Raw genomic sequence first — 24,552 nt, forward strand, 5'->3', positions numbered from 1 at the left:
AATAACCACAAAAGTAAATGCAATTACTGCAGGACGTTTGTGTGAACAAAAAGAAAATAAATCAATTAATTAAAAACAATAATGATAAAAAAAAATAATGAGACTTGGGTGAACTTTATTTGATGAGTTTTCTTGATATTTAAAAAAAAAAACCAATTACAAAATACATAATATGGACAAAAAATTGTATAAAAAGTTCCCACAAAATCATTCATAACAGGCTTCTTTTTGGACAAATTCAGTGGTTTCTTCTGCCTGACACTTTGCCATGCCATTCTTCTAATAGCTCTTTGTTTTTTGTTTTTTTTGTTATGGTGTACTTTTCTAAAGCAATTCAAGGCTTTCAGCAAAGAATGAACACTCTGTGAATATCACTTGGGCCCAGTTCTTCACTGTGCCTTTATCCTGTGAGATGTATTTTAAAGTTTGTATCTTGAATAATAGTCTAAACTTCAAAAGTAACATTTTAATTTAGTGTTATTTACTTAAATAAATAAATGAAATCCTGAGATAAAGGCCTAGTGTGTTTATTTGTAAAGTTTTCTTGCACATCTCAAAATGAATAAGACCTCATGGCCCCTCCATGAAGCTTTGGCGCCTTATTGGGGGTCGGGACCCCTTCAATTGGGAATCAGTGGTGTATGGTTTGTCTGCTCAGAACATGATGGTTTATGTTAGTTATTGTTATTTGGTGTTAATTTCGAGTTTGCGCCATTAGTGAGTTGGCTGTCCTACTTCATGACCCCAACTGTATTTTTCTTTTGAGTATTTGAGTCTACTGGTAAAGGAATTTGTACTATTAACTGTCAGGTAAATATAGAGAAGTAAAAAAATAGGCCCTACCTCTCATTTGCCTCTGAAATGTAATGAGGAGAGATGAAGGGAAGGTCTAGTAAAGTAGGCAACAACACAACATGAAATTCCCAACAAATGATAAAACTATGAATATGCTGGAATAAAGTAAAGACGAATTAAAAATAGGACGTACCTCCAAGTATATTCAATGGCTCCAAATTCATGACGTTCACGTGACCACTTGTGGGCGCTCGAGCCTTTCAACCGTCATGGAACCAGCAGGCTGAGTTGTCTTCTCTCCCCTCCTCGACTATACTCTCCACTTCCTGGATACGCGTTCAGAAAAACAGCCAGGTTGGACTTGTCGTTATCCTTACACCGAGGCTCCGTTAACTTGTAGCTCCTACACACACTGAAACGCACATTTGTACCGATAAATGGCCGTTTAACGAGGAAACTTCTCGATGATGACGTAAACAGGACAGCGACGCGGTGGGCGCGGAGGTGGCAGAGAAAGGTGACTAACTAATGAAACTAAGGGTTACTTTAGCTTGCTAGCTAAAACCTACAGTCTTTATGACATGTTTTAATTTTAACATATTTTATATTTATATTTGTGTTAGTGTGTGTTTTTATAAAGCGACGAAAGGTTGAAGTATGCCCCATGTTAAACTCAGTTGTCTCTGTGTTTACTCCCAGAGCGCCACGTCATTGATCGGCGGAGGAGTCAGACAAACACACCCGGAATTTAGTCCCCCGCTTTCGGACCAAACATTAGACGGTTACACTTCACCGTTTACCTTCAATGAGCTGCTGTCTCCGTGCTGCTTGACATTTACTTACCGAAGGAGGACCAGACAACAAGAAGGTCAAAATGACGGCGTCTAACTGGGGTCTCATCATGAACGTAGTGAACAGCATCGTCGGAGTCAGTGTGCTCACCATGCCCTTCTGCTTCAAACAGGTGGGACACCTGCGGATGTGCAGGTGGAAATACGACCCTCTCTTTAAAGCGGTGGTGTTTACTTTATTCACTTGAGTAAAAGTAGTCCTGCATTAAGAAGTATCAGCAACAAAATGTACTCAAACAATTAAAAGTACATATTATGCTAATATATTATGTTATTATTATTATATATATTATAGCCGATATTATTGTTGCATTCAAGGGATAGTTAATAATAATAATTTACTTATAGAGCACTTTTTAAACAGTTACAAAACGTCTTAAATTCATGTATGTACACACATACACAAACGTACATACATACACATCCATATGGACAGAACATAGACAAGAGTTACATGATTAAAATAAACAAAAGTAATAGCATACAGACAGAAATTATAAAAAGAACATCCTATAGAAATTAGAATTTCAGGAGCTGCTTAAAGCAAATGACAGAACCAGCACTTCTGATGAAATAGGGAAGGCTGTTTCATATGGTTCCACAGTTTGGGAGCAATTTCTGAAAAAGCAAGGTCACCTCTGGATTTAAAATATGAACGGGGGAACAGACAGGAGGCCTTGATCAGAGGATTGAAGTAGTCCATTTGTGGAACAGGGGCTCAACATCTCTGCTTTATGTGCAGGGGCCAGGCCATGGAAGGCCCTGTAAGCTATTAGGGAAAGATTTTAAATCAATTTCACATTCAACTGGAAGCCAGTGGAGGAAGGCATGAATGGGATGATGTGGGACTGGTGACTAGTTTATGTTAGCAACCTGGCTGCTGCATTCTGTACCAGGTGAAGTTGAGTTATAGAGGACTGTGTAATGCAAGTGAAGATGGAGTTAAATTAACATGCTTCAGTTTGACATAGTTCATCGAGATGACATTTGCAGGCATAAGTAGTTTGGGATGGTGTTGAGTTTTACCAAGAGGAGTTTATTTATATTTAACCTCACAGATATAAAACAGCTGGAAGACATTTAATCACACCTTTCAGTGTAACACAACAGAATTCAAAAGCATCACAAACCAGCCACCATAATTACTACACAGTTATTGAGTCAACATCTGTCAGAAGTGGTCTCAACAAAAAGTAAACACTGTAACCTTCAGCTCGATATTATTTACACTGTGCTTCATTTTGGCCTTTTTGTGCTTTGTGTCACTGTAACCAGTGTGAAGGGAAATTTACACAATGAATGACTGTATCACTTTTTTAACTTCCTCATAAGATCAATGGACGCTTTGTTGGTCACTGACAGCATTTCCATCTGTTTGCGAGGCTGCGTCAACAGTCGTTTTGCTCTCCACATCAAATTATTTGAACACATTGTCTTACAGGTTTTTGCACAAATACCAAACTTGTTTGTTACCCTTTGGTAAAATGCTGTAGAGCAACGCCCACCCTTGTGGAAAACAGAACAAATTTCATGAAGTATCATTATCATCACAGTATGAACTCAGGAAACTGTGCTGTGAAGCGTTTCAGTCTACTTCCTGCCTCACTTTCTCTCTGAGTTTGTTGTGTGGGCTTGCCCCATTTAATGTAGCATACACCACTGATGACTCTCTCATGTCCATGTAATGTTAGCACCCAGGTCTGACATGTCTCAGGTGTTTTATTGCAGCGAATTGTTCTTAAACTGTCATAGACTGAACTGATCTGTAAAATGGCCATGGGTGGATAAAAGTGGTGTCAACCCTCTATACTCTATACTAGGTGTAGATATCCTGTACATGGATAAGCTGTCCATTCTTCTGCTATATTGTGAAGTGTGTTTATAATTTTTGGAGACTTTGAGTCTGCTTTATATAAAAGGGCAAGTGTGTTTCCTTAGGACTTGTTATTAGTTTCAAGGATGTAAAGTAGTCGAGATAGTTTAGTAGGATGTCAGTTTGAATCCTGGCCAGGGCATCAAGATTCAGTCATGGTCACTTTGAACACAGATGCTTGTATGATGTCATACCAGGACGTTATTTTGCATTTCGTATTTCAATAAGATGACCAGATTTTAGGATAGTCCTATGTATATGTTAATGTGTGTTTAAGAGTGTCCCTCTGCGCTCTTACAGTGTGGGATAGTGCTGGGAACTCTCCTGTTGTTCTTCTGTTCGTGGATGACCCACAAGTCTTGCATGTTCCTGGTCAACACAGCGAGCAGCACCAAAAGAAGGACCTATGCAGGACTGGGTGAGTTTGAACAGTAAATTATTACTGACATTTAGCAGTAGCACCAACAGCCATTGTGGCTGAACAGACAGATGAAACAGTGTCAGAAACTTTGCGGAAAACCACATCACTACCCACACTGGTTTTCCCGACACTGCCATCTATTTGTCCACATGTTGCTCACACTGACGTCACTCCCCTCTCCGCAGCCTTCCATGCTTACGGGAAACCAGGAAAAACAGTGGTGGAGATGAGGTAAGTCTTTTTACTAATTCACGACACACATTATGCTGTATTTGTAGTGTACATTATGACTTGATTTTCTACAGATAACTATAGTAGACGTATGAATATAAAGTGGATCTATATCCAAAACCATAGACACTACTAATAATTTGGATTTCCTCTGTACCATCTCTCTCTCCCCCTGCAGTATGATTGGTTTGATGTTGGGGACCTGTATTGCCTTCTACGTCGTGATAGCTGATCTGGGTTCAAATTTCTTCGCTCAGCTGTTGGGTTTACAGGTAGGAGATCTTTATTTGCTGTTCATCTCTCAGTCTGTGTGTTTCATATCCATTACTCACCTCTGCATTCCTTTTAACGTTACTGTTAAAGGTCCAGTGTGTAGAATTTAGGGGGAATAATAAATCTAATAAATTTGTTTATTCTAAACAGAAGACGTTTCAGCTGGTTGCAATATTCAATCCTCATTGCTACATGCCACTAAATCCCCCTAAATCTTACACACTGCTCCTTTAAGCAGTCAAAACCGCTAATAACTAAAGTAAATGTTGGCGTAATAATGTTAAGGTAAACCAACATATTACTGTACGAACAGGTAGAGTCAAGTCTGTAAGATAAGAAACAAGGTTGTATTATTATGTCACTCTATCCTCTGAAGGTGACCAGCAGTTTTCGCGTGCTGCTGCTGATCGCCGTGTCTCTGTTCATCGTCCTCCCTCTGAGTCTGCAGAGGAACATGATGTCCTCCATCCAGTCCTTTTCCGCTATGGCTCTCATGTTCTACACCCTCTTCATGTTCACGGTGAGCCCACCAACACACAGACAGCTGCACTCTGTGCTATGCATCTGAACACCTTGGCTTGGCTTACAAGGCTTGACAATCAAAATGCACGAGGTAGAACTGCCCTTGAGAAAGGCTTTTAACCACAGTAGGGCATGCAAAGTTGATCATAAAGTACAGTGATAATCAAACATCTGCAGTACAGAAATTTTGATTAAATTTGCTTATAATGGCAAATGATTGCTGAGATTTGTTTTTCCATGTTTATATTCTCTATGTTGTGTGTTTTCCTGAAGTAATAGAGTTGATTCTGAAGCCAGTGTGCTCTTAACTGTTGTCTTCTTACCAAAATATGTAGTACACATAAATATTAGATGCATTAATAACCTGCAACATACTTCATTGGTCTTGCTCTCTGTTTAAATGTGTTTGATTTCCAGATTATTGTTGTATTCTGTGTTAATTTCTGTTTATTCACTCCATTGTACAGGACTGTGTCTTCTTTACTGACAAAATATTGTCTTGCTCCTCTTTTTTTTAAAGAGCAAATTCACACTAAATCACATCAGCCAGAAAACAATTGCTGCACTGCTCTTTATAGGCTGAAACAAAGGCTTTCCCCTGGGAAGAAGACAGCACTTGGAAATGGCCACTAGAGACATTTTAAGCACTGTAAGTGCAAAGTAAATGGAGGTCACATAGTCAACTCCACTAAATCACAAACAGTTGCACCATAAGGGATTTAACGTTCTATATTTGCTTGTTTGCTGCCAGGTATAAATATGTCAAATGCATTTTAATATTCCAGACTTTTTTTCAAGCCCATTTATTGCTGTTTGTACAGCATGTCAAATGCATTTGAAATATTACTTGTATTTTTTAGGAAAGACTTTTATTTTCTTAGCCTGACAGTCCTGTTTGCACATATCTTTGTGCCCATGTCAATCAGCGTTTAGTCGCAACACCACTGTGGCAGCGTGCTGTTTAAATATTTCTGAAATTTATACTAACCTCAGCAGTTAGTTGGAAGATTCAAGGTCAGCCCTTTGATAATGTTGCAGTCATGTCTTTCTTTGAAACATTTTAATCATGCTGCACTTCTGGCTACATTCCAACCAGTAATGTCCACACGGGGGACTGTTTAATACAAAACTGATTTGTACTCCTTTAAGATTTTTCTGTTTTTCTGGTTGAAAGATATATTCCCTTTCCACTGTGTGTTTTGCAGTAGCCTTTCAGATTTGTTTGCAGGGTGAAAGCAATACATCCACAGTGCAAACAAGCCTCAAACGGTGAGGATTGCAACTAGCTGAAATTCCTCCCATGTGTCAAGCATCAACTCCTGGTTAGGTTTCCTTCACTGCTCCTTGTCCAGGAGATTTTTCAACAGAAGCTGAATTATTTGTAGAGGTCTCTTCCTGTTCAAAATAAACAGACCAGGTGATTAAAACCAGTAATAAAAAAAAAGAAGAATAAAGCAGTTTCATGCTACAAATTTTACCCCTTTACTACCAAAAGTAGCATGTGTACGCAGACGGGCCGCTATCTACGGTGGCCGACACAAAAACACGCAGACACAAATGGCCCTATTTGGAGCTAGTGTTGGCAGTGCAACATGGTGCACTCCTGCTCCTTTTGTAGATATAAACGTCTCATTCTAAGATAACAAAAACACGATTATTGTTTCAGGACACACAAAAGAAAACACACTAGCATATTCCATTTCTTCCAATATATCATCCTGAATCCTACACACTGGACCTTTAGTTAATTGAATAAACTTAGTCTATAACGTGCCTTGGTGACACGTTCAAATAGCTGTTTTTGTCCTACAGACAGTCCAAAGATACTCGCATTACATCGCTCCCAATTATTGGACCAGTCATTTCAGTACTAGTGCAAACTCGGCAGAGGAGTGCACATTTTCAGGCAAACCTTCCAGTCAAAACAGCCATCAGCACAGCATGGAGCACATTTTGGGCTAATAAACATAAATCAAAATCAGTATTCCCACAATTACTCAAATAGGACACATGGTGCTGCACTCATATGCCAATTAGGTAGTGACTGGTGCAGCTATTTCCAATAGGACGTTCTGTTTGCATTTCACATTAGGCAGCACTTAACACACAGCTCTGATGGATTTTTGCTTCTTAGGTTGGGGTGTGGGCAGAGGTGCAACATACTAAAACAGTTGGACTCCAGCAGGAGTTTTCTGCCTCATGTAATTCAATTTACTCTTTAAATGCACACACAGAGTGTGTGTGTGGGGTTCTGTTTTACTGACCCATATTGCTGCTTTCACAGACCTCTCGCCGCCGTTCACAGTCTCTCTGTGCGACGTGACGTGTAGTTCTGTAGCATGGCGGATAACCTGGAGCAGTGGTGTGGTGTGTGTCTGGCTTTAGACCCAGGCCCCGGCCCAGTCCAGACCCTTAACCCTCTAACAGTGATGTATCTCCTTCCCTCCCTCCTTTCAACCTACCCTTCGTTTCTCCTTTCTCATTTGCACCCTTTCCTTCTTTCTCCTCCTCTTTTTTCCCCTCGTGTCCTCCTGTTCTCCCTCACTCTCCTCGACTACCTCCTCTCCTCCTCTGCACCCTTTGTTTGCTCCCCTCTGTCCCACTGCTGCTGTTGCTGTAGATAGTGTTGTCATCTCTGCGCTACGGCATAATCTCAGGCTCCTGGATGGAGCGGGTTCACCTGTGGCGCTTCAAGGGCGTCATTCAGTGCCTGCCCATTATCGCCACAACCTTCTGCTGTCACCCGTAAGTAAACCACGGAAACCACCCCCAAAATAACACCACCGTAAGGGCAGTGGGGAGGGGTGGAGAGTGAAGGAAGCCTGATGTTTCCCCAGTAACTTTACGCTCCTTAAATCCCCCTCCCACACCTACCTGAACCTTCCACCTACTCCTCTCAGTCATCCCCATTTTTTCACCTTCAATTTGGGTTTGGTCTGAGCCATTTCAGCTCTGTGAGTGTGTCTGTGTGTGTGTTTGGTGGCAGTAGTAAGGCGAAGGAGTGTAATATACTAAGGTGAAATCTTTGCCGCCCTCCCACCGCTGCCCCACGCCCTGGATGAGCAGCCTGGGTGTGGGTGTGGGAGGCTGGATGGTTATGGAGTGTTCCGCTGTGCTTTTGGGACTTTATCAGGTAATTAAAGGAGCAAGACGTAAGAAACACATGCTGATCGAAAACCTGTGGGGCAGTTTTTGTCTAGATTACCCTTTCATAAGCCTTTTGTTTTTATCAAATGTATGATTTTACTTTTATTCATCACATATCACAGTCATTTTTTCAGCTATGACAGGTTTTTTGTTCAGTATGGGGTCTCTTGTCATGTCTCTTTGTTGTTTCCCTTTCTTCATTTTCTCTGGTTTTCTCTCCTCATTGATTACTTTCATTATCTGTCTGTGAGCCGTCAGCATTGGTGCAGCCCCCCACCCTCCTCTTCTTCGTGCTCTTCCCCCACTTGTCTTCATTTGGTTCGGGCCGTAACCCCCCCTCCCCCCCCTCCTTCCCCTCAGATGGTGCTGTCCTCGTTCAAACACGGGCTGCTCAGCGGCTGGTGGCTAGTGCAGGTCAATGTGGTGCGCTGGGAGGGTGTGTTTCGCTGTATCCCCATCTGTGGCATGGCCTTCGCCTGTCAGTCGTAAGTACACCTCTCGCCCCCTCCAACCGCACAGGACCATGTAATGAAACTAATGTCAAACAAGATTCGAAAACAAGCTTCAGATTAAAGAAAATCTGACAGTTGTCCTGTAATCATGTGGTGGGTAGATTCTTAAACCTACTGTCTCACATCCACAGTGATCCTTCACTGCATGTAGAAATTGAGCAAATGTCACAATCAGTGCATGTGCACTTGCATCACTCCCTTGAGCCAGAGCGGAGGGTTTGTGGTGAGTTTTGTTGTGTAAAGAGACACGCTAATTTGTGCTGGAGATGAGGTGGTTGTTAAGGGATTTCTAGTTTGCAACAGGAGGCTGCTTATTTTTGCTAATGTGCTTTTCACAGCCAGCTCATCCCTTTTTCATCTAAGATAACCTGAGACTTTAAAGACATTTGTCCACACTCTGCTTTTGTCATTTAGTTGTGAAGAGACTTTTAAGGCCCAGACACACCAAAACATATCAAAGAACTAGTGGCTACAGGCTTACATGGCCTGTGTCTCGGCCAAAAAGTTAAACACACAGCAAAGATTACAGCCAGTAGCCAACTACTGTGTATGTTCCGTGCCTGCGTTAGAGGAAATGGCTCCATACCAGCCATAGATTTTAATTATACCAGATGATGATATGATACCAGATGCAGAGATGGCAAAATGTTTCTAGTTTCCGTGTTTATTGTGATGACATCACAGATTTTTAAATCGCCTTTCTTGGCTTGAGGGAAGTTTTACAAATGTAAAACATCCATGAATCAAAAATTCATAATAGAAGGAGTCCTAATTATCCTTGTTGACAGTTTGAGGTGCCCTAGCAACAGTTTTACAGACGTCTCTTTTATAATGGTGGCCTATAGGGAAAATGCCTTATGGGCTGCAGGGGATTTTTTTGCTGCAGTACCGCGAGTGGCCACTGGGAACATTGTAAGCAAGGCTGCGCAGTGCTCCCGAGAGCATGATACAAGCGGTGGTCTATATTTGTCATTAAAAAAGGGATGCTGGAAGACAGACTGGATGGATTCAAGATGCTAGTTAGCCAGATAACACATTAATAACACATTAACAGCGCAATTCAATGCTTTGCAATGTTTGCTTTACTTGCTGAAGTTTTTCATTTAGGGCACTGAGCTGAATGGCCAGTCAGAGTGATTTCACTCACAGGAGAAAAACTTTTTGGTGAATTTTCCATTCATGTTCCAATCAGTTTTTCTGATCTAATACTATAAAAATGGCGAAATATAAATGGATGCTGACCTAGCTCGTGTGACAAATACTATACATACATTAGATTTTTTTTTTTTTTTTTTTTGCCAATTAGTAAGAGGGCTTTCATGGCAGTCTTTGCATTAACTTTACCCACAGTGACTGCAGAGATCACACTACTACTTGTCACTTCTCACGCCGTATTCACTCATTTGTCCGTTTTTATCCATCTGCATGCTCTGTCACTGCCTCTTTTGTCCTGTCCTCTATGCTTTAGTGCTTGCTCTGGGTTTGCCGTGAATTGCGCAGGTGAAGGGTAACGTGAAGGTCTAATGGGATCTGGGTGTACAAAGTCTTATCATTGATTTGAGTGTGGTGCTGGGGAAGGATGTAGGGAGTGTTCTGGTGAGGTCATTAGGGGCCAGATGTTTGGGTGGTGCTGCTGTATGGGTTTGTTTGTGTGAAAGAGAGAGTGAGGTAAGTGGCAGGAGTGGGTGACCGTCGCCTTGAGACTGAAACGAGACTTTAATTAAAGTAATCGCACATGGCCAACATAACATTATGGTATGGCGGGGCGTGTTCATTAGAAGTGAAGTGTGCACATGTAAGGAGAAGAAGAAAGTGTGCGCTTGTGTGTGTTTACGCTCGTGTGTTTTTGTGTGTTGGTTCCCACTCGCAGTGCTGAGTGATATTTGGCAGGGTGATTTCTTGGCCTGCGGTCAGGCCGAGCGAGGCTCCGTTAGGCGGCAGGCAGCTAAAGCCAAACCACTAATCAACACATTGGACTGCCGCCACCTTACAGACACACACTGATGTATTCACAGGCTGATTAAACAGCTCTCAGCACATTGGATTTTTATTACATTCATGAAATGTGTTTACTTTCAGTTAAAACATTACTTAACATCACCATTATGACGAGATGGGAGCTGGCCCCGTTGTTTTTTGGCTGCGCGCTTGAATAGCGAGGAGCAGTTAGCTCATAATAGAGGGACATAAGAAAAACATGTGCAGCGAAAATGTCCCTCTGTGATGCTACTGTCAGCATGCTCTCAACTCCAAGTTAATGATATTACCTACAGCACACACTCAAGCCCTCCCAGCACACAAACACACACACACACACACTTCCCCACATTCGCTTTGAAGACCTTCTCCGTCATATTTCCTCCATTAAAGGGCAGCATCAAAGAAAAACCGCATTAGCCTCTGAGTCAGGACTATTGAGTGACCATTAGGTACTTCAGCTCCCCACTTACAATATGCCGTTTTCTTTAACCTTGGCTATGAGATTTACTGGTTTGCGGATTAAACAAGCGTCAAGAAAAAGCACCACGGGACAGTGCTTGCTCATAAAACCAGAGTGTGTGAAAGAGAGACAGGCAAAGGGGGAACGAGAGGCAGAGAAAGTTATGGTTTCTTGATCTCTCTCTCTCTCTCTCTGTCTCGTGGTCTCTCTTCTCTCTGTTTCTTCCTTCCACATATATATGAGGGAGAGGGAGAAAGAGAGGAGCCGAGCACAAAGAGTCCGCCAGGAAAGTTTATAATGCTCTAAAACCTGCCAGGCGCTTGCTGTTATATATAAAGCCTGTAAATTCATGGGTTAATGTGCCGACGGTCCCCCTCCACGCCACCACGCTCTCTCTTATAGCGCAGGACAGAAAATGACAGAGGGAGACAGATACCTGTGTTTACAGACAGGCCGTCTCAAGTTCAGCTTCACACAGCCTTGACTACTGTCACCCACTCTGTGTCACACACATAGATGCACACACTCCTACACGCTTCACCCCCACTGCCGTGACATTACTTCCATCAACTGAAATTAAAATATTTGTTTGTGAATTGTTAGTAAATAAATGTTTGCATTATATTTATGATATGAAAAAAATCCAAATGCTGAAAAACTTGTTGCATTCATGTGCATGTCAGATGTTCTTACAGACACACAACTTGTATATTGATGTGCGTTATATCCAGACCTACAAGCGTCTAAATTTTATCTGGCTGGTTTGATGGCCCATTTTTGCAGGTAATAATCAACTAATCAATTAACAAAGCACACAACAAATTATAAATGATGAATTAGTTGGTTTCTTGGTTCAGCAGTTCCTGGATGAATGGGAAAACGGAGTCGATAGATGAAACAAAACAAGCACATTAGCTAGAAAACAAAAATAATTCACCCTTATATATAAATACAGATAATGTAATTTGAAAGGGAACACCACCTAAATTAAGAATTCCAATATTTTATTTCCAAAGCCTAAGAAAAGTTCTACTAATATTTGTGGACATGAGCTACTCTCTCTCAAAGCCAGAAACCAGAGAAGTAAGTCTTAAACTTGTGACGTCATAGGGTATAAAGTCTGGAGCCGCTCCACAGACAATGACTCTACATTATGTCCTGTGAATATTGACTCAGACATTAGTTTTCCTGATATGTTAAGGAACTTTTTATATGAATTCTATCTCTATCATAGGTGTTAATTTCAGCACGTCCCCCTCAGTATTTACAATGATAAAAAAAAAGTAGCAGCTGACTTTTATTTTGACAAAATTAAAGACATTTACATCATAAATTCACACAAAAGCACAAATTGGTACAGAAGAATTTGCCAGAATGCAGAAAATTAAAGTGTTGGATGCTCAAAACATTCTGCCAAATGACCCCCAAACCCTCATTTCATGTGTGTCCACCCAGTATTGAAACAAAACTTGCAACCTTGGTCTGTTCATGTATTTTTTTATATCTTTAATAATAATCTAGTTTCCAAAAAAGAACAATTTACTTTTCTTCACAGAAATGATTGAAATGCTAACATATAGGCCTACTCTCTATATATTTTTAAAGTTGTCATACACCCCTTAAAATCAAGAAGGCCTTTGCGACCCCCCCCGTGAAGCTTTGGTGACCCCTAGTGGGGGTTGGGAACAAGTAATCTACAGCATCTTTCCCAATTTATTGTCTCCGGAGCAGCTTCAGGCTTTATACTTGATGACATCACAACTTTGAATTTTAGCACTCTAGCTTTTGGATTTGGTAGAGATGTTCATGTTAACTCATATTTTTGGACAGTTTTAGAGCATAGGAATAACATGTATGAATGAATTTTGAAAATGGGCATAGCTCCCCTTTCAGTTAATATTCGAAGGTGGCAAACTGCTGTTAATTGCAATTATCTCTCAGCTGCTAGTCTGAGTGGGTGGAAGTTCGCTGCAAAGATCAGCCTCTCATTGGGCGGAATGAGCCACCCGCTGAAGTCCCGCCCTACCACCTCCGGTTGCAGTTTTCAACACGTCCTTTACTAACTTTTGCAGTGTTTGATCTTGCAGGGATGTAGCCATTTTTCTGCCATGGTTCGCGTCCTGTAGGCGATATTTCTGTGGGCATGTTAGACCAAAACCTGTTTCTCCCCGGCAATATTTTTGCAAGCGCACCGTTGCTGTGGCATCGCCAAGAACGATTGTGATTGGTTGAAAGAAATACAAGCAGCCGGGGCGTTTTTTTCTCCAATCTTAAAGTGAGAGTCGGCCCAGCCAGACCTTTCTTTTCTTGAGAAAGGTCTGGTGAGCGAGACTACTCAGCTGCTGAAGAAAATTGGTCATTGATCAAAAGTGTCTGTTTTGTTTCTTGTCACTCATAGATTTATGCCATCTTGAGCTCCAGCAGGAGGGTTAAGCCACTGTGATATTTTATTATCTCAAACAAAATCATTTTTTATCAATTATTTATAGTTTGTTTGATTTGCTTGTTTGGCTTTTGAAGAGATTTAAGAAGTTTTGCAGAAGTTGTTGTGAACAAATAATACAGATAATCTGCAAATTTACATCATTCGGAAATCTGATTAAAGTTTAGTAGACAATATAAATCTTAATTTAAAGTGTTAGTGATAACTTTAATTGGCTCCACAACCAAAATGCAATCACTTACCTGAGCTGGATGCTGATAAGGACATGAGGCGAGACACGCATTGTGTGATTATTGAGTGGCATAAATGGGCCTCCATATGGCTGCTCTACAAAAAAATCTACAAAGCAGGTTCAACTATCAAAGTTTAACTAAGCAGATATCAAGACTCTCATATGTTGCAGTCAGAAGTTGTGTATCTGATAATCCGGACAGCACATGAATGCGCAGGAGCAGCACTACTGTGGTCTTGTGTCACGCAGCATGCGGAGTGTGTTCTTGGGCTGCTTGTCTCTCACAGGCAGGTGCTGCCAACCTACGACAGCCTGGACGAGCCGTCCGTCAAACGCATGAGCACCATCTTCACCTCGGCCCTCAACGTAGTCACCATCTTCTACATCACTGTGAGTGGAAACGCATTTCCACACACACCAGCCACCACTGTGTACACTGGCTACATTTGCAGCTGTCACTGCTGTCACATAGAAACCTTTTGATGTTGTGATATTACAGACTGTCTTAAAGTTAATAGATGCTGTCAGTCACCATTTTCAATTCTGTATCACAAGAACACTTTTTCCTGTGAGAATTGTGACCGATATTATATTTGTATCAGTGGTAAAATTGATCTTTTGCATAGGCCTTAAAGTCTTTTTGAAAGGAGATGTTTCCAGCTGACACCACAGCACTTAATTTCATATAAAAACAATGAGGAACTTGACCTCAGTTCTAAAAAAACAAATTCTCCTACATATTTATGTCTCCTGCTTGCTTTTTGCATCTGTTCCAACCCTGCATTTGGTTTCCTCCACCTCTCTCTGAACCAGGTGGGCTTCTTCGGTTACGTTAGTTTCACAGAGGACATCGCCGGCAACGTGCTGATGAACTTCCCGTCCAACCTGGTGACAGAGATGATTCGGGTGGGCTTCATGATGTCTGTTGCTGTCGGATTCCCCATGATGATCCTGCCCTGCCGCCAGGCCATCAACACCATGCTTTTTGAGCAGCAGGTGAGCCATACAAGTTCAGGATACAAGTTCAGAAACTGAAGTTAGTGTATGATGTGTGTAACAACACATCCTTCCTTTTTAAGTAAATGAATTCTAATGTAATACAACTCGCTACCTTATTATTGTGGAACCAACACTATAGTAGTTGTTCTCACACATGTGGCTATGGCTACCACACAAGATGCCACCTGCTACTCAGTATTTGGGGTTCAGTGTCTTTGACATGCAGACTGGACGAAGGGCCAGGGGTTGAACTTGATTAGTGGATAACCCATTCTACTTCCTGAGCAACAGCCATCTGCCAGAAGAGACTTGGCTATACCGTTTCTACGGCAAGCTATTTGGGGCAGGCAATGTAGCAAATCAGGGACTAATTCTTGCGTAGCTACACGTGATCTCATGTGATCACTTGATCCCATAAATCCAGCTGCCTGTTGTAAATATGGAAACACTTGAAATGTTTGTGCTCAGGAACATTAAAGCTTCCATTTTGAGAGAATTTTAGTTTTACTATTTTGATTATTTAGTTTTAATTCATGTGTTGTCTCATGTGAGGCAGTTACTTCTTTATTGGTTCCAAATCAGAAAATCAAGAAAATAATTATATGCGATGAAGTACTGTACTGTTATTTTAAATTATTTCTTGAGTGAATTTACAAAACAATAATTATATTGTGATATATGTAAAATTACATATACTGAGATAGAAAATTTTGGCCATGTGGCCCATTCTTACAGCTCTTACCCTCTCTGTAAGGCAGTTTCACAATAAATAAAAACAGAAACATGTTGCCCCATGTAAGCAGAGCCCCCTGTCAGCACCTGCTGTGGAACCAAACTGTTACGTCAATTGAATGTTAATTGTATCCAGACACTGCAAGCACATAAACACATCTGACTTGTAAAAATCCTCTGTGTCCTTTTGTGGTTTAGAAAAAAACCTGTAGCATACAAACAATGTGTACAAGTTTTTCTTGTGTTTTGATCTAGACTGTTGATACCCCATCGTTTGCCTCTGTCAAGGGAAGAGAAGTTTCTGCTGGTGTTTTCAGTGAAAGCCACACTAGTAGTACTGACCGTTGGCAGTATGATGATGAGTAATAAGGTAATATTGCGCAAAAGGATTGGTGTGGCCACAACACTTGAATGTAGTGGAAACACTGAGCAGAACAAGCTACCCAAGAAACAAAATTAAAGTCACACTATCCAAAAAAGCAAACCCAATTCTACTGTAAATTTAACATTTGTGAGAAATGATTCATGTACTTGTTTACGTAGTCTTTTCTCGTGTCTCTCTCGTCTAATCTCTGTCTCCGTCTTACAGCAGAAGGATGGGACGTTTGCTGCCGGGGGATACATGCCTCCTCTGCGCTTCAAGATGATCACCCTCTGCATTGTGTTCGGCACCATGCTGGGAGGCATTCTCATCCCCAACGGTACATCCTGTGTGTGTGTGTGTGTGTGTGTGTGTGTGTGTGTGTGTGTGTGTGTATGTGAACAATCAGGCATGGATTGAATGGATTGAAATTGTATGTGTGTGTGTGTGTGTGTGTGTGTGTGTGCGCATGTGCGTACGTGTACAGCTCACTGACTGGAGGTCTTTAAGGTGCATGTGTTCCTTTATGTGGGCGGAGTAGCCGGGGAGCTTTACGACGTGTGTGAATGTGACTTTACGAGTCAGTGACTGTCACACTCTAACACAGTCCTTAAATCAGGGCCCTAACTTTTATCTCCTTTTAGACGGGCAGACGGGAAGATAGGGCTATTATTCTCCCAGACTTTCTCTCTCTCTCTCTCTCTCTCTCTCACACACACACATACACACACAAATATATGTACACACCAATATTGGCTCTCTGTCAGCTTCTTTGAGTCTCTCCGTCCCACTCACAAATGGCTCCAAAATGGTGGAGATGTAAAGGTTAGAATGAGTTTATGTTTTATTCATTCTTTTATATGGTGGCTGTTTGTTAAACTTTTGATTGGGTGCGTGCACACACACACACTCAGACACACACACACAGACACACACACACACACACACAGCGGGTTTGGCTGGCTCTTTGTGTATCTAATCAGACTAATAGACTGAGGAGAAGGGAGGTAAGGACCCTGGGGAGAATGGACACTAAATCTGAGGGAGACAATATGGTGTCCGTCCTCTGGATGAACGATGGGTTTCCAGGCCTGACGCCCAGCCGGCCCCGGTCCACAGAGACAGGGGTGGGGCCAGGGCTCACTGCTGCCAGGAGCAGGGTGCCATGGATGGGAGCCTGGGGCTGGGCGGGTGCCGGTTATGAATGGCAGAGGCAGGTATGAATGGCGATAGTGATAAAGAGCTCAGATACGAAGAATTGTTCTGGTTTTATTTAAGCAGACCACCAGATTTATATAAAAAAAAAAAGACAGCCAGCACAAAGTGTTAACCCCTGTGTGGGAGTGTGTGCGCCAGAGTAAGGTTGATGTTGTTGAGAGCAAGGCAATAAGTATTGCATGCAACTTAAGGCACACTCTACACCTGTATGTCACAGCCTGTAAAACTGCTCTGTCCCAAGTGCCTTATAACCAACATCTGTGCCCAAATTTGTGAGTTATGAGCAATGCAGTTATCAGAAAAGTAAACAGACTCTCATTCCTGAAGCTGGATCTTTCATCCGTGTATAAATTACTTTTGTTTAATTATTTAAACTGTTTTTTCATTACTTACATTACATTTTTGGTCATTATTTCAACATGCATTATTTATTTCTACAGCTGGAGAATTACCCCTCGGGGTTCAAGTACCCCTGGCTGGAAGTCACTCTACAAGACCACAAGATGATCTCTGCTTTTGTCTTTCCCTTTCTGTCTCTAGTGGAAACCATTCTGGGTCTGACTGGAGCCACCATGGGCAGCCTCATCTGCTTCATATGCCCTGCTCTCATCTACAGAAAGATCCAGAAGAACGGCATCATCTCACTGGTGACGTAGTCAGAATCGGCTCTTTCCTAATCAGTTGCTCAGTGAAAACCAGTTTGTAGTCACTGACCTGCTGTGCTTCTCCCCTGTCTCTCTGTCCTGTAGCTGGTGCTGTGGGTGGGTCTGGGCATCCTGCTGATCAGCACCTTTACCACCCTCTCAATTTCGGCCAGAAGCCCCGGCACCAAGGGTCCACTTCATCCTCCTCCAGCACCTGTCAAGAACAACCAGCAACTACCAGACCTCGCAGAACTGCTCGGTAAAGATCATGACACGGGCTAATGGCTGGCAATCACTTATCTACTTGATGGACTATAGAAGAGAGTGGTTTAGTAATGAGCCATGGAAACATTTACCTCAACGGGCCGGAGCCAGGCTTGTCTGCAGTGTCTGAGCTCGGACAGCAGTGCCACGTGTAATTATTTCATGCAAAAGACACCGGCGGCACAAGAGACATGTTTATTTCTTGTTTTATTTGCAAAGTCGTGGACTACAACGCCCTAAAACAGCAGCATAAAGAGAATACGAGCTAGTGGCAAAGGGCCAGCGAGATTCAAAACAAAAGCACAAAGCCACGGCAAAAGAAAGGCTCTCTTTCATCTCTGTGAGAAGAAAAGATGGAGACAGACAGAGTGACTGATAGACAGACAGGCAGGGTGAGGAGATAACCTCTTGATAATATCTGAGAGCAGCGCTGAGTGCTCGACATTGATGGAGCGAGAGTGATGCCCTTCAAACTCCAGTAATTCCTCTCCACCTCTCTACCTCTGTTCATTTCTCCTGCCACCCCCCCTCCCCCCAAAAATACATTGTCTACCCCCCCCCCCCCCCCCCAATATCTCCTGTGGCAGCTATAAAATGCCTGCGAGCTCTCGCTGTATAAAGGGAAAAGGGTGATACAGGGTTGGGGAGGGTAGAAGGGTGCAGACGAAACAAATGGAGATGAGATGGAGAGGAAGCGTTTGAGTTAATGTTCACAGTTTTAGCGTGGAACAGAAGGGGCTTTTAGTTTTACCTCTTCTACTTACCTCATGGTTCTTCAGTAGCATCTTTTTCTAACCTGTTCACTGACTCCAGCAACGTCCTTCAGCCTCCATCTTTGGATTTTTTCTTTCTGTTATTTTAAACTTTTTTACTGCTTTTTTCCACCTCACATTTTGACTCCAGGTGAAGCCCATGTGGTCCAGCCTTACACCTGTTTCCCGTTTGTCACTTTCAGTTTTAATTCACCTCCCTCTCTCTTCTCATTCCAATTATTTCACCAAACCAATTGTGCCCGTTTCACCATTGTCAGTATTTGCTGCCACCTAGTGGATCTACTCCTCAGTAATAGCCGGCTTGAAATCAATTACATCTGAGAGCATCAGCAGGCAGAGTTCATGTGAGATATGCTGAGGTGTTTATTTATTTTAATGCCAACAGTTAATGTGTGTAATAAACACAACTGTACAAGAAAATAAAATCTGCATGTCAAGGCCAGTGTTAAATAGTAATGCGCTAGAATACAGTCATTTTACTTTTCTCAGACAAGAGAACATAGTGGGCTAAATGAGGTGTCAAAATTATGGTTTCTTAATTTAGTCGCAGTAATGTGCATCATATTTTTCAGACTGGCTGTGTGAGAAAATGCAGCAAAGGCAAATAAAAAGCAGACAGCAGCGTAAAAACTTTTTATGGTTGTGTAAATCCGATGCTAAAGGACTTATTTACTCATTGTGCTTTAAAGGAATACTTCACCCACAAAATCAAATACAAATACCATATGTATAATAATTACTTACTCTGTGTTATGTTGAGTTAGTGTTGTGTTCATTAAAAGCAAAATTATATCAAAACATCTGTTTACAAACTTTCACACAACTCGAGCAGTATAATCCAAGTCTTATTTATCCAGTCGCACACACTTTGCAGTATTTAAAACAGTCTCACACACGAGGAGCGGTGGTCTGTGTCCTAATAGATGGTGGTCTTTGTGTCTGTGTGTAGAAAATCTTCCAAACAAGAAGCCAGTGGAGATAGAGAAACCTGACCTTCCAGCTGTGGAGGTGGTACAACCGCACAACCAAGCTGAGCCCCCCCAGATTAAAGGACCGGTGGAGCTGCCTGAGAGGAAGAAGGAGGAAGAGGTGCAGCTGGACCGCCCTGATGCTGGTAAGGAAACTGAACCTAAGCTGGAACCTTCATTGGATCATCATTGGACTGTGTAGAGTTAATATCGTCGTTTTTCCCAGGTGTCGCTGTACCAGAGGGCGAGGCCCACCGCCATGAGCCACCCATCCCTCATGACGAGGTCATGGTTGACACGAGAAAAAACAACGAGGAGCTGGAAGAGGAAAAGAAACAACCTGCAGGGGGAGGAGAGGAAGAAGCTAAAATAAATAAAGAGCCAGGTTTAGGGCACGCTGCGGAGGTAGTGGACATAAAAGACAACAAGGTTGAAGAGAAACCAAAGCCAGCAGAAGCTGTTGTGGGGAAAGAGGATGTGGATTTAGGTGGAGGTGAAGTCCAGTCCAATGAGATAGCAGAGAAGCCTGCTGCAAAGGCAGACAAAAAGCAGGATGTTCTCCAGCTAAAAGAAGTGGAGAAGCTTGATCCTGTGAAAGATCCTCTTGCAGGGAATGCAGCTGTGGTCAATCAAGTCGATAAAGTGGGCAAAGCTCCAGATGCTGCGGGGAAACGTGAGTACTTGTCTTTCTTCTTGTGAAACTGCAGTTTAAAGGAAGCTGGGTAGAAAAACATTGACCTGCTTATTTGGTGATCTTTCAGCTCTACTTCCTGAAGGAGACGAGGCTCTAGCCGCAGACAGCAAAGATACAGCAGATGAGAAGATGGATGGTGAGTAGAGAGGAAAACTTTCAGGGGTCCAGGGGCAAAGACTTGAGTCATTAGTCTGGTTTGATGTGACTTTATCTGAAATACAGCTACTTCAAAATGTTTTAGTCCTGCCAATTCAAGAGATGGTACACCTTTAACCCCCAAACATTTAACAATCATAGAGCAAGACTTTTATTTAGAGGAGGGGGATGCCAGTTTCTCTGAAATCAGTAGACTGTATTGACCAGAATGCAATGCAGCTGCAGCTTTGTGTGAATGGGGTTTGCAGCTATGAGATTCAGTGTTCCTTTGACAGTGAGACCAGCACATTTCTTTTTTTCTGTTCAGCCTTAAGTGGGGTAAAAATGACGGTATCTCGACTGCATTTTCAACCTAGTACTTAACAATTACTTTAAAGTTATTCTTGTAAATGTGAGAACTAAAATAAAAAAGACTGAGGCAGTCAAATAGCAGTAAAACACTTAATTACAAAATATATATTACAAATGATGAATTAAAGTGGCTTTTTCTTTAATTGGCCATGTTGTAAGATACGTTAAAGGATTTGCTATGATCTGCTGCATGCTGCCTCTCTTCTCCCTACTTCACTTTGCTTGTTTTATCTTACGTAATCTAATGTCCGTGTTCAATTCTTGCTTATTGTGCCTGTTTGTGATGGTGCATATCGGTTAAAAAGACAGCAGAGATATTCAAATCCATTTCTTTCTCCTGCTTCTTGACCCGGCTTGATACACCACAGTCTTTTTTTGTCTTTTGTTGACTTTCTTGTTCTGTTTACTTTTGCCCTCCCTCTCTCTCTCTCCTCCTCCATCTTTACCCCTCTTTTCTTCCGTCTGCCGGACTCCTATCACAGTGATAAAAAAGCTGGTCGCAGGTATGAACTCCCTCTTGCCTCTTCTCTTTGTCTCGGCCTGTCGCTTAAATGTTCTGTTGTTCACTCAGTGGGCCAAGTTAATAGATGTTTACATGTACGTGCAGCACATACGTTAATAAGCCGTTTTATCATATAACTTAATAATGTGCCAGTGTAGTGTACACCCACTCACCTTGCCCCCTAACATAGTCTGTGTGTGTCTAAAGCTGCCCATTCCAGTTCATGTTTAAAGAGTTAGTTCAATATTTTTTAACTTGTACCCTATATTACTATGTTTTTGTGTCTAAGTGAGCAATCATCATTGCTCCCATTCGTCACTTAGACACAGGAAAATAGTGTCCAGGTTGAAAAATACTTAGTTACCCCGTAAGGCTACAATCTAGAAATGTGTGTTAAAATGAATCGATGACACAGAACTAAGCCATAGTGAAATATTTCCCCTCCCTTCTCACCTAGAAACTGGCCCTACATCAGCCTAACTAAGCTTCATAACTAATGCTCTGAGAGCAGGTTGTGATTTATTTTAATTCGATGTTTTTGCCATGTAGAGGGCCAGCTCGACCACGCTGTGCTACTGCAGGTGATCAAGGAGCAGCAAGAGCAGCAGAAGAGACTCCTTGACCAGCAGGAGAAACTACTGGCCGTCATAGAGGAGCAACACAAGGAAATCCACCAGAAACAACCTGCTGGTGCGTGCACACATAAGCAGACATGATAGTTGATAATAAAAGTGGTAGTGCTGAATTTAAGACATAAATGTGACTGAGTGTTTTAACTTAAAGGGGGTGCTGAAGGTGAGGCAGAGAAAGGCGTCCAGGATGGAGTGGAAGTGGACTCCGACAAGGAGGCAGCTGGAGTTGGAGCTGGAGTTGGAGCCGGAGTTGGAGCCGGAGTTGGGGCTGGGGCTGGGGCCGGAGCCGGGGCCGGAGCCGGAGCCGGAGCCGGAGCCGGAGCTGGAGTAGCAGAGCCTCATGACATGGCCCAGAATCAAGCACAGACCGGGGATAAGGGTGCTGAGGTCGGGGCTCTTAAAGTAGCTGTTCAAGCCAATAACAGGGAGGATGGCCATGCTGCAATTGGAGGAGAATCCCATAAGCAGAGTGAGCTGGGGGCGAGGGGAGTGCCACTGGGAAAGAAAAAACCTGATGACCGCCAGCCTGTACCTCAAAACGACCAGGTAGCTCAACTTAAAAACGAAGAAAGGAGCCTGGATAAGGAAAAAGAGAACATAGAAAATCTTAAAAAAGAACGGATAGAGAAAGAGGTTCAGGCAAGACTGGAAAAAGAACGCCTTGAAAGAGAGAGAAAAGAGAAGCTGGCCAAAGAGCAGGAGGCGCAGAGGGAAAGAGCAGAGAGAGACAGGATAGAAAAAGAAGTGCAGGCAAGGTTAGAAAAAGAACGGGTGGAAAAGGAGAGACAGGAAAAGCTGGCCAGACAACAGGAACTAGAGAAGGAGAGAGCCGAGAAAGAGAGGATAGAGAAAGAAGTGCAGGCAAGGGTGGAAAAAGAACGACTGGATAGGGAGAGAAGAGAGAAGCTGGCCAGAGAGCAGGAGCTGGAGAAGGAGAGAGCGTTAAAGGAGGAACTCGCACAGAAGAAAGCTGCCGAGGAGAGACTTAAGCAGGAGCTGCAGAAAGTAGACAATGAAGTAGTTGAGAGGGGGAAGAAAGAGAAAAAGGCGGAGGAGGAGGCTCGAGAGCGGCTGGCCCAGCTGAAGCAAGAGGCAGAAGACAGACAGGCTGCACAGAGGGCCGAGAGAGAAGACGGCGAAGCTTTGAAGAAAGGAGGACGAGACCTCAAAGAGAATGATGCCGCTCAGGCGGACCCCAGAGAAGGTGTGGAAGACGGGGCCGTCAAAGCCGAGGCTCACCCCCAGGGCTCCCACGAGAAGGTCAGGGACCAGGGAGAGATGGATCTAAAGCGGAGGCGCAGGGCACTGGGACCCGGAGACGCTGGAGGGCCCCCGGAGGAGACTGGGGTGTCTAGAGGGGTGCCGGGGCTGGAGCCCCTGCTGGAGCTGGGGGGCTCAGACCTGCACGCCGCCCTGGAGGATCGGCTACTGGCTGGGGCTATGGTGCACTCGCGGCAGATTAAACAGGCCTCAGAGGATGAAGGGGCGAAATAACACATCACACACTCCCAGATTCTCTCTCAACAATTGGACAGTAACTTCAGCACACGCTATACACCTGCAGAAAACTTGTAATACTGTGGACCATGATATCGATGCCTTACGTTCTTTCTTGCCTTCAGAAATGTTGTGGACAAAGAGGAACATTTTCTCTTTCTTGATACTGTGCGCTCCAGAAATAACCCAAAGTCTTTATGAAAGAGCAAAGTGCGTGTAAATATTAACTTATTTTTGTGTTTAAGGAGGAGAATTTTGACAAGGTTATTGTTGAAATGTATATAAATCTATGCAAATACCATTTTATTACGTGTTTAGACAGGGTGGATATATTAATGTCTGTAGTTGAGTTTCTTTTTATCACCACCTCTGTGGCGTCTGTTTGTGCTTATTGTCTCCTGTGCTGTTTTTCCGTTAAATGTTCGGTTAGTGTGTTTGTGATTGTTACTTTGAGTTGTAAATATTGTAAATTCATGTTAATTGTGAACCACGTATTGGATGCGATGTGGGTTCAGGCGCCTTGGTAAGAGTTGTTTCATTATACTTTCATTCGAAAGTAACTGAATTCAAGCTCATGCTGGAGCTACGAGGTATTTAATGTAGCCTTACTGTTTGATAAACTGTGGACGACAAAGCAGCCGGATCCAGGCCATCACTTAACGAGCATTCCATCTTCGAAATCTGTTCCTAGTTGATTTATTAGTGCCTTCAAATCCATATGCTGCTGTTTTATTAACACAAAATGTGGCAGTCTTTTTGTTTCCACTCTTACTGTAAACTACAGTGATTATGAAAGTGGAAAGACGTGGGCTACATTTGTAGTGTTTCTTTGTAATCCAACTTTTCAGATAATTCCTCCATCAGATGGCATTTCAACACATTTTGGACCTTTGCTTAGTACAAAAGGCTATTTTTGTATTTTTCTATGGGGGTTGAATTTCTGTACATTTTGCTGGTAATAATAAATAAAAACATCTCTATTACACCCCATGGCTGTTTGTTTGTGTTTCAACAATAGAAA

General features: G+C 42.6%; 1 protein-coding gene across 5 annotated transcripts; it reads left to right on the forward strand.

Moving 5' to 3' along the window:
- Nucleotides 1–1,077: 1,077 nt before the first annotated feature.
- Nucleotides 1,078–24,516, forward strand: slc38a10 (solute carrier family 38 member 10). 5 transcript variants are annotated; one of them, XM_033610791.2, is made up of 18 exons: nucleotides 1,078–1,312; nucleotides 1,495–1,759; nucleotides 3,820–3,937; nucleotides 4,126–4,171; nucleotides 4,350–4,443; nucleotides 4,821–4,964; nucleotides 7,587–7,711; nucleotides 14,028–14,130; nucleotides 14,554–14,736; nucleotides 16,061–16,172; nucleotides 17,591–17,697; nucleotides 17,800–17,953; nucleotides 19,681–19,845; nucleotides 19,926–20,372; nucleotides 20,461–20,529; nucleotides 21,383–21,403; nucleotides 21,952–22,092; nucleotides 22,186–24,516. In XM_033610791.2, exons 2-18 carry the CDS (start codon nucleotides 1,670–1,672, stop codon nucleotides 23,526–23,528), a joined length of 3,462 nt encoding a protein of 1,153 aa, XP_033466682.1. In that variant the 5' UTR covers nucleotides 1,078–1,312; nucleotides 1,495–1,669; the 3' UTR covers nucleotides 23,529–24,516. The 5 variants fall into 5 exon arrangements, with proteins under 5 accessions (XP_033466682.1, XP_033466684.1, XP_033466685.1 ...); XM_033610793.2 differs by lacking the exon at nucleotides 7,587–7,711 and adding an exon at nucleotides 8,474–8,598; XM_033610794.2 differs by lacking the exon at nucleotides 21,383–21,403 and having other exon boundaries at nucleotides 1,079–1,312.
- The last annotated feature ends 36 nt before the right edge of the window (nucleotides 24,517–24,552 follow it).

Source organism: Epinephelus lanceolatus, chromosome 21, assembly GCF_041903045.1.
Source record: "Epinephelus lanceolatus isolate andai-2023 chromosome 21, ASM4190304v1, whole genome shotgun sequence".
Lineage (NCBI taxonomy): Eukaryota > Metazoa > Chordata > Actinopteri > Perciformes > Serranidae > Epinephelus > Epinephelus lanceolatus.

What these genes read in the sequence shown, in the direction of transcription:
- slc38a10 (XM_033610791.2), top strand. Translation starts at nt 1,670, where the DNA reads ATGACGGCGTCTAACTGGGGTCTCATCATGAACGTAGTGAACAGCATC. An exon ending in GCTGGACCGCCCTGATGCTG is followed by an intron (nt 19,846 to 19,925) that starts GTAAGGAAACTG and finishes CGTTTTTCCCAG; the next exon opens with GTGTCGCTGTACCAGAGGGC. An exon ending in AGCAGATGAGAAGATGGATG is followed by an intron (nt 20,530 to 21,382) that starts GTGAGTAGAGAG and finishes CTCCTATCACAG; the next exon opens with TGATAAAAAAGCTGGTCGCA.